At 48.7% G+C, this 14,911-nt stretch overlaps 1 protein-coding gene across 3 annotated transcripts in view; it reads left to right on the forward strand.

Annotated features, from left to right (window-relative positions):
• Positions 1-14,911, forward strand: part of USP36 (ubiquitin specific peptidase 36) — a 698,649-nt gene that overhangs the window by 492,374 nt on the left and 191,364 nt on the right. For all 3 annotated transcript variants that reach the window (XM_085617464.1, XM_085617466.1, XM_085617465.1), the window contains one exon: positions 10,103-10,242. In XM_085617464.1, the coding sequence (XP_085473590.1) occupies positions 10,103-10,242 (140 nt within the window). The remainder of the gene's footprint in view (positions 1-10,102; positions 10,243-14,911) is intronic.

The following is a 14,911-nucleotide window of genomic DNA, read 5'->3' on the forward strand; positions in this document are numbered from 1 at the left end:
AACGCCATACGGGCGTCTAGAGACAGCAATACAGCATTGTCCTTCGGCTCACTCTGTCACATGTAGGATCCCATAGAGTCGCCGCAGGTTTAATCTAGTGCTCTGATGTGGCATGAATCCGGATTGGTCAGGATGAATTAAGGCAGTTATTACTTTAGTAAGTCAGGTTGCTAGGACCTTGGCCAGTCCCTTTTCTTCAGCGTTTAATAGTTAGATTGGTCTGTATGAAGAACAGTCCTCCGGTGGTTCTCCCTATTTCGGTATCGCTGCTGTCACAGCTAGTCTTTGGTCTTCCGGTAGACCACCTTGTTCTAGCAACTCTTTTAACATATCTAACGTGGGGGGCTATCGGTGTCGGTATTCCCTTATAGAGTTAAATGGGTATACCGTTAGGGCCAGCTGCCTTGCCCAATTGCTGAGCCCTTTATCGCACTGCATAATTCTTCTGTAGTGATGACCTTGTCTAGGTCCTTCTAATCACAGGGGGACTCCACTTTATATGTGGAGAAGGGAACAAGAGCCATGGGGTTCTAGGAGCTAGCAGCCTCCACTACTGAATATATACCACAAAGAGCTGCTCCTAGTGTGATGACCCAAATGCGGTTACAAGAACATCGTGAGTGTGGGCATCTCACAAAAAGTGACGGACTGGTCTCACACACCACCTGGTGTCATGTTTCATCATCGGCCAGCCCTCGCCCTCTAAAACCTTGGTTTGATAGAGGGCGGGCATACACCTGACGACAGGGATGCACTTCTAAATAACTGAGTGGGGGCCCGTGATTTTGTGAGTGAAATTAAAAATCATTGTGGTTATCAGAAGTGCTATTTTAATGTGACTGATAACCATATGATATTAAAAGCATTGGACAATTAATGGGGTGGTTAGTGTCCCCTAACCGTCTCGTGGGTGGTCAACATGTTTCTGCCGTGTCGGCCCAATTGGATCCAAGGCATTCATCAGGACCTAAGTATACAGGGGGCTCCGTTCTTACTAACTGGTGGCAAGAAACTACCACTGCGCGGGTTTGGCGAAGGCCACTCCACTTCCTAAATGGCTTACAAAGGTAAGGCCTAAAAAGAATACTTGTAACATTTAAGCATGGGTCAAAAAATCTGAAAAGGAAAAGAGAACAATGCATGCATTGGTTTCTATTGGTGAGTGATCATTGCACGTGACTTTGTGACACTCTATTTGTGTACACATAAGTGGAAAAAGAGTTTTGGTAGTAGTGGAAGGCTACTACTTGTCTTACCCTAATTGCAAGGATTACTTGCCCCATGGGGGGAGGGGAGGGAAAATATCCTGTTTGTCCGCACTGTAAAGAGAAGCATGAAAAACCACAGTTTGCATAAGTAAATGTGTTGGAGAAAAGTCTCCAAACATCAGGTAAACATACACCCTCAAACCAGACCGATTAAGTGAATACTCTCATATCTCTCATCCCATGCACACTCTTACTATAACAGGAAAAGTTTCCCTCCTGAGTTCTAGGCGGCTGCTCCCGGTCCTCCCGAATGTTGGAATGAGAGGGAGGTGCCGGGGTTTATATAGTGTGGCCGTATCACTAATTGATGGAATTGACGTGAGTTAAGGAAAAATAAGTGTTTCCCGGTGTGTGCCTTCCGGTGTCCCGGGTGATGAGGAAACGGGAGCCTGATCCAAAGATGGCGTTTAAAGCGCGTCCAATGGAGTGACACGCTAGGCCAAGTATGCCCATACAATGGAAGGCGGGGGGCGGGACGCGAGGGCTCGCGGTTGGCTGAGGCACGTTGGGACGTGTTCCGTTGTCATAGTGATGCCGCAAGCATCAGGGTGTGGAGCGCCGAGGGGGAAATACTGGTGCTGCATGAATTATGCAGTGAGCATGGTGCTAGTGTGTGCCCATGTAAAGAAAGATAAGTGGGCGGGAGGCTTGGTGTTTAGTCCATTATAAAGAGCACCATGTAAGCAAGGAAAAATGTTGATGTTAGTGTGTTTTACAACGCGCTGTGTTGGCGCTAGCGACACGTGGGGTCACCTAGGGAACACCTGTGATTCCCAAGAGGGCCAGTTAGTTGGCATGTGCGTGAATACGCGCCACGTCATTGACTATCTAATGGCGGGGTTACCCTGATTTTGTGTATAAGTATCCAGGAAAAGATATTCAGTACAAAATCTATATTTGTTTCCCTGGTTCATTGGGTGTAATTCAGGGGTGTCAGCCAGACGTGGTAGAGTGCATGTAGATGGTGTCTGTGACCTGCTGTGTATGCTCTACATATATAGATGGAATATACATTTCTTGTATATTTTGAGTAGATCTTTACTGGGATGGTAGGAATAATGCTGGACTGCTGGACAGATATCACCGCCCCAGTTGGAGCCACGGAATGTCATCGTTAAGTCCCCTTTCATGGGTCCGTAGGCGATATACCCATTGTTGTTCCCTCACATGTACGGCTTTAGTTAGATCGAATTTGCTTTTTTTCATGACCTCAAGGATGGTCCATCTTAGATCCGTGTCACTGTGGTTCTTCTCAACAAAATGATGTGTCATTCTTGTGTTTGTTTTCTTGCACCTGATTGTGCTGCGGTGTTCACTAATGCGGGTTTTGATCTTCCTTGTTGTCATACCTATATACTTGAGGTCGCATGGACATGTTATCCGGTACACAACATTTTCGGTGTTAACAGTTACTAAATGTTCGGAGCTGCCATGGTTTGCCCATGCCTATGTCCACTTCTTTTGTGCTCTTGGTGAGATTGCATGATATACATCCGCCACAGGCGAAGTGACCCACTACTCGTGGCTGATCCCAGAGTCTGTTGTTCTTCGCCCTCTGTGGTAGTCATTTGGGCGTGTAATAGTTCGTCACGTAAACTTCTGTTGCGTTTGAATGCGAACAATGGTGTTTCCCACTGTTTTCCGGCACTGTTCAATATATGGCATCTTTTTCTAATGATTTTTTGGACTATGTTAGAGACTGGGGTAAACGTGGTGACGCACACTGGTCTCTTCTCTGAGTTTTCCAAAAGTGCTTCTCTTGGGTTGTCTAGGTCCTCTCAGTCCTCTTGTGACAGTACGGGAAGGTTTGCGTCTCTTGGGAATGCTTTACAGTCATTAGGTCTCGCCTGGCATAGGCTGCGCCCATGCGCAGTCTCGCTGGCGAGATTTAATGAGATGTGGGTATTTTTTGTAAGGGGCATTAAGCCCCGCCCCTCTTTTCCATTGGCTGGCGTCACCGTTTATGCTAAACGGTGGCCAGCCATTGGAAAAGAGGTGTCCGTGATGTATTTGCTTGGCTTTCTGAGCCGTCCCATTCGGACAGCCTCGCCTGCTTTGTGTTCGTCGCAAAAGGTTTCTTATCTTTATGGGGCCAAACACATGGCCCCATAAAGACAAGAAACCATTTGGCAGGCGAGGCCAGCAGGAAAAGCCGAGCAAATACGTCATGGCGTAATGGCGTCCGCTTGGCTTCTAGGCGTGGTGTTTACTGGGGGCTGGAGTCCCCTCTGGCAGCGGGAGGCAGCTGGCGGCATAATGAAGCAAGTTGCGGGCTCCAATAAGTACATAAATGACATCAACAAAGAGCTGTTCCTTGTACTGGGGGCCAGGGATACAATCCCTTTCATGGATTACTTAAGCGAGGCAGGTTTTGAGGGCTGGATTACTGGGGTACAATCTTTATCCTGAGTCTCGCAGAGCACATCTACCCTGATCTCCTGACAGGTATCGTAAGAGCCACTAAACAATCAGATCGCGTCTTGTCCGAGTTCAGACTCCAATATCCATGGTCTCCACAGAATCACTCCCCCGTGTACTCTCAACAATGGTGTCACTATTTAAAGCAAGCCCCAAGGCGATGTCACCGGTAGAGGTTTGCCCCCATGATCTTTTTACTGCAGGAGTATGTGAAACGGCCCCCTCTGCTGTTGTCAGGGAGTAGAGAAACAAAGTGTGCCCCCGTAATGTCACAGGTGCCCCGGCCGCCACCAATCTCGGACCAGGTGCGGTTACTACTAGAAAACCCCTTCCCGGTTACTACGAGACAGTAATAGGGCTTCGGGACGCGTTGAAACTCCGGCACCGCCTCTGCTGTTCGTGTCTCTTTCGGGCACCTCCACGCTCCGAGGCTCTCCCCTCCCCCCCCCTGACCCCGCCTTCCCTGCGGGAGCCAACACCACTCCCACAGTCGACGTGAAAAAGGAGGGCCGTTCCGCCCCCTAACCTCCGGGTTCTGCTTCGCAGCTACCAGGGCCTCGGACGCCTCCTTGGTAGTAACAGGACTCCCGGGCCAGGGGAAAACACCGCTTCGCAGTTCCCTCTGGCGACACTGTGTGGGGGAAGACGCAGTTCCTCAGGGAAGGGGAGAGCACTCCTCACTCTCCCGCTGCTGACGACCTGCTGGGTGAAATTTTAAAGTAGTTTACACCAAAAAGTAAATCGAAGCGGCAAGTCTGTGTGCCCCAGAGTACAGGGGGAGATTAATAGCTGAAATGCGGCGAAACGTCTTTTTAGCAGGAAATATTTTTCGCTCTATATTAATCAGACTGACTTATGCATTTTTTTCTCAGCTTTTTATGCGGGGCCCATGTGAATGTCGAGGTTGCCAACACAAAGCACAATACAAAAACATTAGTTATTGCATTTACGAAATGTAGGAGTCCTTTTTAAAGAGAGAGCAGACAGCCGGAGACCCTGAATGGCAGGATCTCAGGCCAACTCGCAGGCCCTCCTCCCTTCTCGGTATGGCTAGGGTATCTATTCTACGTTAAGGAATCTGCGGCTAGTAGTCTCTATCAGATGTACAAGTTACTTACCTTCGGTAACGGTGTATCTGGTAGAGACGATTCTAGCCGTAGATTCCTTCACGTCCCCCCTTCCTCCCCGTTCTGCGAGGACCCTCCGCTTGGTTTTCTGTGCTCGCCTCCCTCTGGGTGGCTTGTCTTCTGTGGGGGTCCTTTTCGTTTTCTGCCTGTCGGGCTTCCCTCCATCTGGGTTCTCTCCAGTGTTGTGGCCTGCTTTTGCTCTTTTTCCCTTTGTTACAAGTTCTGATCCCATTGCGGTCTTCTACTCTGGGGGTTATTTGGCCTGTCCTTGGCCTCCTGCTCCTTGACTGTGTAGTATGGGGGTGGATTGCTGTTGCTCCTCTGTTCCGGGCTTGTGGCCCTTTGTTGTGTGGTCTGTGTAGGAAAGTGGCTCTGTATATACTGTTCCCAAATGGGTACAGTGTGTTGTGAGTCCAAAGCCCCCAGAGGTTTGGCAGAGGCTAAAGTTAGATATAACCTTACTCTCTAAAGTGGTAGCTTGGTCGAGCAGTAAGGCAGTATCAGAGGACAGTGTAAAGCATTTGTTGTACACACTCAGTCAGCAAATGGTCTCACACACTCAAGAACTGAACTCTAGGCCAATGGTTGGTATATAAAAATATATGGTCGTTTTATTTTAGAACCAACAATAGGTATCAAAATATACTTTCTCAGAATGAGATGCTTTAGTTAAATACTTTGCAAAGGGCAATTGACTCTTGAATGCAATAGTTAGTTTGTTGCAATAGGCAACACAATTTCAAGCACAATAATACATTGAGCTCAATGGGAATTTTAAGTTATATGCAATTGATTACTTTTAGGATTACTTTTCTAACTCCAGGAATGGATCCTGGATTCAGTCCTGGGGCAGTTCCAGGTAACAAGTGAGTAAATACGTTTTAGTTACTGTTGTGATTTGTAAGCAATATTTTGCTATTTTAAAAGTTGACACTTAGAAACGTTTTCTAATCAAATTACCAATGTTACCCTATGGGAGGAAATTCACTTAGCAGGTAAGTGGGGTTATGGTTACTTTTTCGGGTTCAGTTTTGGATCCTGGATCCAGCACTAGTATACCACCTGTAAGCAGTTGATAGAATGCGTTTAGGTTATACAGGCGATTTTTAACAAATATTTAGAAGTTTGCAAAATCTACACTTAGAAGAAATTTCACAGAAAAACAGTCATTGGTTTCCTATGGGAGAAATGTCAAGTTACCGGTAAAGTATGTTCTCATTACTTTTGTAATCCAGTGCTGGGCTCCTAGGCTCAGTACTGGGACATCTATCTAAAACAGGTAAGTAATTGCGTTTTCACAGTTGGTACGATTTTTAAAGAATATTTGTAGTTTGCAAAAATCGACAGAAGAAATTTCACAGAAAAAGTCAATGGTTTCCTATGGAAGAAAATTGAGTTAGCGGTAAATATGGTTTGTAATTACTTTTCAGGGTCAGTGCTGGGCACCAGGATCTAGCACTGGGATCTCTCCTAATAGCAGGTGAGTATTTCCGTTTTCGTTACTAGATTTATTTTAGGTGAATATTTTAAAGTTTAGAAACTCCACACTTAGAAGAAATTTCAAGTGAAACCTGTCAATGTTACCCTATGGCTGAAAAGTTATCGGCTTTTGGGTAAGTACTCGACTGGCAGAGTTAAGGTTCTGGGCATAGACTCAGGGGTCTCCCAGGGTCAGGTAAGTACAGTTGTTACACCCTCAGCGGCACAGGGGCAGCTGGGTGCAGGGTGAGTTAGGCCCAATGTTATCCTACGGAAGGCAGGGGGCCGTTGGTTGGTGTGTGCTGGCTAGCAGGCCACGCGGCTGTTGGAGCTGGGCTCCTGCTCACTTGCTCAGGGCAAATGGGGAAGTAGGTAGGAGTAGAGGTTGCACAGCCAGGGGCACTCGGGCGGCTGGGTGCAGGGTGCTTTTGAGCCGTCGGGCGCTCAATGGATTGCAATGGAGAAGCTCAAGAACGAGCAAAGGCTGCAAGCTCAGGGACGAAGATTCTTCAGGTGCGACCACCACTTAGAGAGGTAAGTTGGGTAGTTGGAGGATAGGTAGGTACCCAGGAGTTGGGCACAGGGGGCCGCAGGGCGCCGGGTACAGGGGTGCCTTTTGGTGTCTGGAAATCTTACCCTCTGTTGATCGCGGTTGGGGGGGTCCCTGGTTCTGAGGCTGCAGGCGTCGTCAGGAGCGTCAAGGTGGGTCCTTGGGTGCCGGATTCGGGGTCACAGTCGCCGGGGGGACGTCCTCGTGGTCTTTGTCCGCTCCAGAACAGGCCAGGCTTGCCGGGTGCAGGGTTCGCGGTTTCTGGCTGATGCCAGGGGTCAGTTACTTGCTTTGAGCAGTGCCACTGCTCGTGGGAGTCCCAGATGCTCAGAGTCACAAGGTAGCCAGGTCCTCCGGGGTTTGTGAGGTTGCTGGCCATGGGAGATGCCGGGATTTAGCAGGAGCAGGTTCAAGGGTTGACAGGCCGGTAGGGCTGGGGCCAAAGCAGTTGGTGTCTTCCTGTTTTTAGCAGCTGCACGGCAGGTCTTCTTTCTTCTTGCTCTTCTTTGCTGTTTCGGAATCCGGATCTAAAGAAAGAAGGTTCAGGGTGCCCCTAAATCCTAAATTTAGGGGCGTTTCAGGTAGGTAAAGGGCAGGGACCACTGGGTCCCTGCCCTGGGGTGGGTACACCCCCTATCCTGCCACTTTCCTGTGGGAGGGGGGCAGTGGCCTAGTCCGGATTGGGCAGGGCTCCCCATCTTCAAGATGGTGAGAGCCCGGAGATGTGCTTCACCTCATCTCCCCCACCTGAGCGGTGGGGTTGGCAGAGGCTGGCACACCCCCTGTCCTTCCTTGGGGTTTCCGGACAGTCTTCCCGCCAGAGTGGGGGTTTAGAACCGGTAGGGGCCAGTTGCTGAGTACAGCAAGTGGCCTGGAGAAGCTCAAAAAGGCGGCATGCCTTTGAAGCTTCCCCTGCCCATCCTGGGGGAGGCGACCTAGCACCTCGCCCAGGATGTGCATTGTTGCAGGCTCAGGAGAGCGGATGCCTCTCTACCTGCTGTGTGGCAGCCTAGGCAGCCCCTCAGACCAGACGTGGATTGTAGGTTAGGTTCAGGGGGCATCTCTAAGATGCCCTCTGTCGTGCATTGTACATTAAATCCTGCACTGGCATCAGTGCGGGTATAATGTGCTGAGAAGTTTGATACCAAACTTCTCAGGCTTCAGTGGATCCATCATGGTGCTGTGGAGTTTGTTTTTGATGATCTCCCAGCACCATATACTCTTAAATGGCAGCACTGCACTTACAGTGCCCAGGAATGGACCTGGGTACTGTAGGGGCACAGGGCTCATGCTCCTGTACCCACAACACTGGCATAGGGCATCCAGCTAGAGGGGTTGCTGATGTATGCCAGGGCAGTGTATGTTGTGGGCATGGCACACAGGGATATGTGCCATGTCGACTCTCTGTTTTGTCCTATACCTAGACACTCAGCCTGCAAGGGCAGTGTGTTTGTGTCAGGGTACAGGGCCTCTAAGGGTGGCACAATAAGTGCTGCAGCCCTTAGAGGCCTTCCCTGGTCACAAGGCTCTGAGTACCTAGTGTACCATTTACCAGGGGCTGACATGTGGCTTGGTTGGCCAATTTGGGTTTTAGGTTTAAGCACAGTTTTTAGGGAAGGAACACAGGCCCTGGGCACCTGATTGGCAGGAGCCCAGGGCACACTCAGTCAAAGTACATTCAGCAATTCAGCAAAAAGTGGGGGCATACCATCCAAGAAAGGTGGCACTTTCTCACAGTCTGTGGTTGCAGTCTTTCTCTCTTTCTGTTACAGCGCTTTCCACTGCTTGTGCCTCCAGCCTGGCTATCGCCTTGGCTTGCACGGTGGTTCCACGGAGGGGTGCTCTACGCTTTCCCTGCTGAGTCTTTACTGATGTGGCCTTCTGGTACTTTGGTGCTAACTGGTGCTATCGCCTGGCTTGCACAGTTGTTCCTCCAAGGTGGTCTGCTATTTTCCTGCTTTGGCTTACCTCTTTGTAGCATCCTGGCGACTCGGTGCCACCTGGTGCTGTTCCTCACCTTTTGTCTCTCTCCTTTTGTTTCTTTGGTTTTTTTTGCACACTGTTCCCATGCTCTCCTCAGTTTTGTTGTGATGGCTCCGCATTGTGGCGCGGAAAAGTTCTCCGAAGCAAACTGACGTCAGCGCGCCGGGGTGGGGCTTATGTGACCTCGCTGACGTCACGCCCACGGAGGACTTCAGGGCGGAGTCACGAGGTACCGCCCCCGGCACGCAGAGATGCTTTGCAAGAAATGTTTCAGGGTCCAGTCTCACGCCTGGGGATAATTCTACGTTAAGGAATCTGCGGCTAGAATCGTCTCTACCAGATACACCGTTACCGAAGGTAAGTAACTTGTACGTCATACATACCCATAAGAATAATAAGTTATTTAACCATGGAACTCTCACTGGCCACCTCCCTGTTCAGTGGAGAAGACTTTTGTTATGTTCTGTGTATTTGTAAAGCGCACTATCACCCACAAGATTATCGTGGCGATTTGGGAGTTAAAGTCCCAAGGTAGATTTGCACACTGCCAGTTGAATTTAAGTCATTCAGCTACAAGTCACGTGTGAGGGCGCAGAAAGGTTTAATGAATACATTGACATCAACATGCAGAGGTGACTTTTATGCAGCTCCTTGCCATATCTGTAGGCAGGAGAGTGTTATGACGGAGGCAGATGCCAATACCTGCTAATAGGCAGGAGCCATTGGAGGAATTTCCAGATCCAGACAGGCACCTAGGGAGGTTAAAGATGTGAGGAATCTGCTGTTGGAGTATCTCGAAAATAATCCACTTATTTATTTGGGACAGGCAGGTTGAAAAGCTTGGTTACTTTTGGACATCTGGTATTGCTCTAAAGTGTGTGAATTAACAAATATGAATTTGAGATGCTATGAAATTAACCTGGGTGCACGACCCTCCCCTTGCTCTCAAGTGTTATTGATAGGATTTTGTGAAAACTAGATCCAAATATCCTGAATTAGTTTCCATGTTTGGTAGTATAGGTCCCTACTGAGCTCTAAATGTACAGATTTGTGTGTCTGCATTCTGTCCTCCAGATGATGCTTTTTTTATTTAACTTTCCTTCCTTCCTTTTTTGTTTCCGATTCTTTTCCTTCCATACTGTTGACTGCTGACCCTAAACCCCCCCCCCCCCGCCCACCACCACACTTTCTTTTTTCACTGTGTTGTCTATGATCATAACCCCTACCAACCCCTTTTCTTTAGACCACCAAGCTTTTATTTATGTCAATAACTGCAGGACAGCCACATGAAGACGAAGGGAGGAAATGACGTTTATTCACCACAGTGTTCATCCATTATCAACCGTACCCATCCCATGACAGCCCCAATAGCCACCACCATCTGTCCAGCCAGACTGTGGCCTCCCAGTATCTCCAGGTACGTGAAACCTGAGTATATAGGAGATTTTCTAAGGGCTAATGAAAATTGGGTTGGAGTGAATGTCAGATAAACAAGGCAAGATTTGTGTACACTGAATGGGTGGGAGACTACTACTGATCATTAAAAATAAAAAACTACAGTGTAGTAGCATGAAGTCTATTCTTGGTTGCCATCTACTGTTTGGGGCCAAAATTGTGTTTTTCTGCAAATTTTAAATTATTGGTGTAGATCATGATTGTGTCTGTGTGATAGGTCACCCTTGATGTCAACAGTAGTTTCACATGTGTGTCCCAGAACAATTTCTTTCTTATAGATTGTGTATTTTAGCCCTTGGTTTCAGTTTAGGGCTGCATTGTGGCAACAGTAAATTGAAAAGTTTGAAACTGCCAGCCCACCTTTCAATTTTGAGGCTGCAAACTTGCTTGTGTTACAAAGGGGGCAGAGAGCTGCCTGCAAGCTGGTGCAGCGAGTCACTGGAAGGTCCGTGGGTCTTCCTTTAAAAAAGTGCACTCATGGGGCATGTTGACTGTGTGCCACTTTTTTGTAGCTAGGGGAGTCAACAAGAGTGCTTAGTGAGTGGCCCCTCCTCCCCCCAACTCTATAGGCTTACTCTCCCGGTGCGACCTCGTCCACTGTTATCAGATGGCGGATCTGGTCCTGCATCTTACACAACAGTATAGCAGAAAAGGACAGAAGTTGTTGGCAGATGGCAAAACCATCTCCAACTCTAGCATGCATTGCACGTTGAATGCAGTTTATACAGCTGCCCGGGGGTAAATACAAGTAACCTTTTACGCCACCACAAGTGTTTTGCTTCAAGACAGAGGTCCAGCAAAGCCACCTGAACATCCTTTTTGGATGTCAGCATCTGTTCTACCCTCGGGTTGATCAAATTCTATGGAAAATTATAAGTGTACAGAGACTGCCAAAGTGATAGGTGCATTGCAGATTCCCACTCTTTGTGGCTCTTTTCACCACTCACAATACCACGGTACACATAAAACCCCAGCTCCGGTGACTTCTTCCACTTTCTCCTGGCCAGTGCAGCAAACACACTCACAAGGATACTATATTGGTGTATGCAGGGGTAATAACAAAAACAGAGGAAAAGGCATCAACCCTAAAGGGCTGCCCCTTCCAAACAGTGACCATCTAGTCCTTCCTCGGATCACACAACACCTGTCAAGGGAAGGTTGCAGGGATATCTGATCTCTTGCGCAGACATCATTTACAACTGCTGGGTTCTCAACATTATACAGGAGGTTTACTGTATCGAAGTCATTCAACTACCACCAAACCTCTCCCCAGACCATCTGTGCCTTCTGCAAGAGGAGATACAGCCAATAATTACCAAACAGTTGGTTCTGCTACAGCACCATGGAAAACGGGGGTGTACTGCCTGTTCATCCTTCCCCAAAAAGAATGGCTCTCTTGGACCCATCCTCAACATCCGACTTCTCAACTGGTACGTTCTGTCGGAGCACTTCCATACGATGACTTTACTGGATGTAATTACTCTGCTGCAAGAAGGCAACTTTATGACCATCCTCGATCTGAAGGAGGCCTACTTTCACATCCCCATTCACCCAGCGCACTGAAGATACCACAGGTTCATGGTAGGTGGACAACTTTTCCAGTTCAATGTTTCCCTTTCGGTGTTACTACAACTCTCAGTCTATACAAAATCCATGTGTTTCCTTACCTGGACGACTGGTTGATCAAGAGCGCCACTCACTAACTGTGGCTAGCTCATATGCAGACCACCATACACACCTTGCTAAGTTTAAGTTTTACCATCAACTTGACAAAGTCCCACCTCCAGCCCCTTCAACTGCAGCCCTTTCTCAGGGCCATATTGGATACATGGGTGGGAAAGACTTACCCCAGCCGTGCGAGGGTAGAAGCGTTCCAAAATCTGGGATGCGTATCTCCATCACTGCTCCATTCAGGGAAAGTGGTCCTTTGCCCAACAGTCCCTTCACATCAGTCAACTGGAACTTTGGCTATTCAACTCACACTTCAGGCGTTCTTCCCTCTCATCCTAAACAAGACGGTCTTAGTTCATACAGACAACACAACTGTCATGTTCTACTTAGGGAAACAATGGGGCACACATTTTGCCCAGCAGTATCCCACAGCATTTAGCAGTGGGAGATACATTGCAGAGCGCATCACCTTCTGAAACACATTCCTGAGTGGACAATGATCCTGCCGCCCTGCTGAGCAGGACACATCAAGTCCACGAGTGGAAACTCTGCCACATGTCCTACTCCCATACTTGCAGCGGTGGGGGCATCCTCAAATAGATTTGTTCGCTACTGCCAAAAATTAAAAATGCTCAAACTTTGCAACTAGGTTACCACACCACAATCCATGGGCAATGCACTATGGATAAACGGGTCAGGGATTCTTGCCTACGCTTTTCTGCCCCTACCATTTGTCATTCGCAGGCTGAGACAAACATCCCTTACTCTATCTTAGTGGTGTCAAACTGGGCACACCAATTACTCCAATCTGCTAGAGCTGTTCTAGTTCCGCATGAGAATCTCCCCAACAGGCTTGACCTTCTTACACAAAATCACAGATTCTCTCCGCCACCCCATCCTCAGCAGCTCAGTCTTACAATTTGGCTCCCTAAGTCTTAGAGTTTGGTTACCTCAACCTTCCTGTGGAGTGTAGGTCTATTCTTAGAGAAGCACGCAGGCCCACTACCAGGGTCTGTCGCACAGCCAAATGGAAACGCTTTGTACAATGTTGCCTTCCCAAACATCAATCAACTTGCAGCATCGGTGCAAGACATTATCCATTACCTCATTCACCTCCAGAAGCCAGGCCTCTCCTGCACTTACATTTGGTTGCAGCTGGCTGCTGTAACTGCCTACCAACAGGACAAACAACGTACTTCGCTCTTCAGAGCACCAATCGTTAATGCTTTCATGGTAGGCCTTAATCATATTATTCCACCCCGGCTGCCTCCTGCTCTGATGTGGAATCTTAACTTCAGTCTTTCTAGCCTAATGGGCCATCCCTGCAAGCCACTTCACTCTTGCCCATTAAAATTTCTGTGGGGGAAAGTAGCTTTCCTTGTAGCTATCATTTCCCATAGACGAGTCACTGAGATGTCTGCTCTTACATTAAAAAAAACATTCTTCGAGGTTCATCATGGTAGGATGGTTCTCAGAACCAAACCTAAATTCCTCCCTTAGGTGGTCTCCAGCTTTCACCTAATTCAGGCAATTGAGTTGCCAGTCTTCTTTCCACATCAGGAGTCTGTAGCGGAACATGCTTTACATACTCTGGATGTCAAGAGCGTTGTTGTACTACACTGACTCCCCTGGGACATCTGTAAGCCCCTTGTAAAAGATACTCCTGGTACCAAGGACCTGGTGAAAAGAGAAGGCCTCTGAGGGCTGCAGCATGTATTATGCCACCCCCAGGGACCTCTCACCTTAACATGCACACCACTGCCATTGCAGGCTGCGTGTTTTGGTGCAGCCCAAACTGAAGTCAACATGGCACACACCCCTGTGCGTCATGCCCACCAACACTGCCTGTGGCATGGGTAAGTCACCCCTCTAGCAGGCCTTACAGTCCTAAAGACAGGGTACACCATAACACAGATGAGGGCATAGCTGCATGAGCAGTATGCCCCTACGAGTGTCCGTGTCATTCACAGACGTAGGTGCAGTGAAGTCATTTTTAGTACATGGCCTGGGAGTTTGTCAACACAAACTCCACAGCTCCATGGTGGCTTTACTGAAGACTAATAAGTTTGGTATCAAACTTCTCAGCACATTAAACCCGCACTGATGCCAGGGTCGGATTAATATAAACTGCACTCAGAGGGCATCTTAAAGATGCCCCCTGCAAACCGATCAGCACTGGTGTGGTTCCTGACTGGCCACCAGTAATCTGTCACCACCAGACAGATTTCTGGACCCCTGGGTAGAGAGCTTCCGCTCCATGGGTCCTGAAACAAAGCCCATCCGGGGCAGAGGTGTCATGCCTCCTTCCTCAGAATGGGCAGGGCCCACAAAGGGGAAGCTTCAAAGGCTTGCCACCTTTGTTAGCTGCCCCCAGCCTTTTGCTGCGCTCAGCAACTAGCCTCCACTGGTTCTGACCCCCACTTTGGGCAGGAGAATCAGCAGGAAAACCTAGCCAGGAGGGAGGTGTGCCCACCTTTGCCAACCCCACCCGTGAGGGAGTGAAGTGAAGCACATCTCAGTCCCCTCCATCTTGAAGATGAGGGAATTCCACAAATCAGGAAGAGGCCTATGCCTCCACCCCTCACTGGAGGGTTGCATAATAGGGGGTGTAGACACCCCAGGGAAGGGACCGAGTAGTCCTGATCCCGACCTGCATACCCCTGTAGCGCCCCTAAATCTAGTATTTAGGGACACCCCTGAACTTTGCCTCTTCAGATTAGACAACCTAAGAAGGACTGAAGATCTGTCCAGCAGTGGGGAAGAAAACAACGACTGACTTGGCCCCAGCTGTACCAGCCGGTCTCCTCCTCCAGCGACTCTGCTTCCAGAATCAGCGTAGCTCGCAGCCAGCAACCTCAAGAACGCCAGGGGACTTATGCTGGCTTCAACTAAGACTCCAGTCTCCCGTGGACACCGGATTTGTCCAGCAAAGAAACCAACACCAGCCTCAGGATCCTGGC

The sequence above is a fragment of the Triturus cristatus genome, chromosome 7 (genome assembly GCF_964204655.1).
Source record: "Triturus cristatus chromosome 7, aTriCri1.1, whole genome shotgun sequence".
Taxonomy (NCBI): Eukaryota; Metazoa; Chordata; class Amphibia; order Caudata; family Salamandridae; genus Triturus; species Triturus cristatus.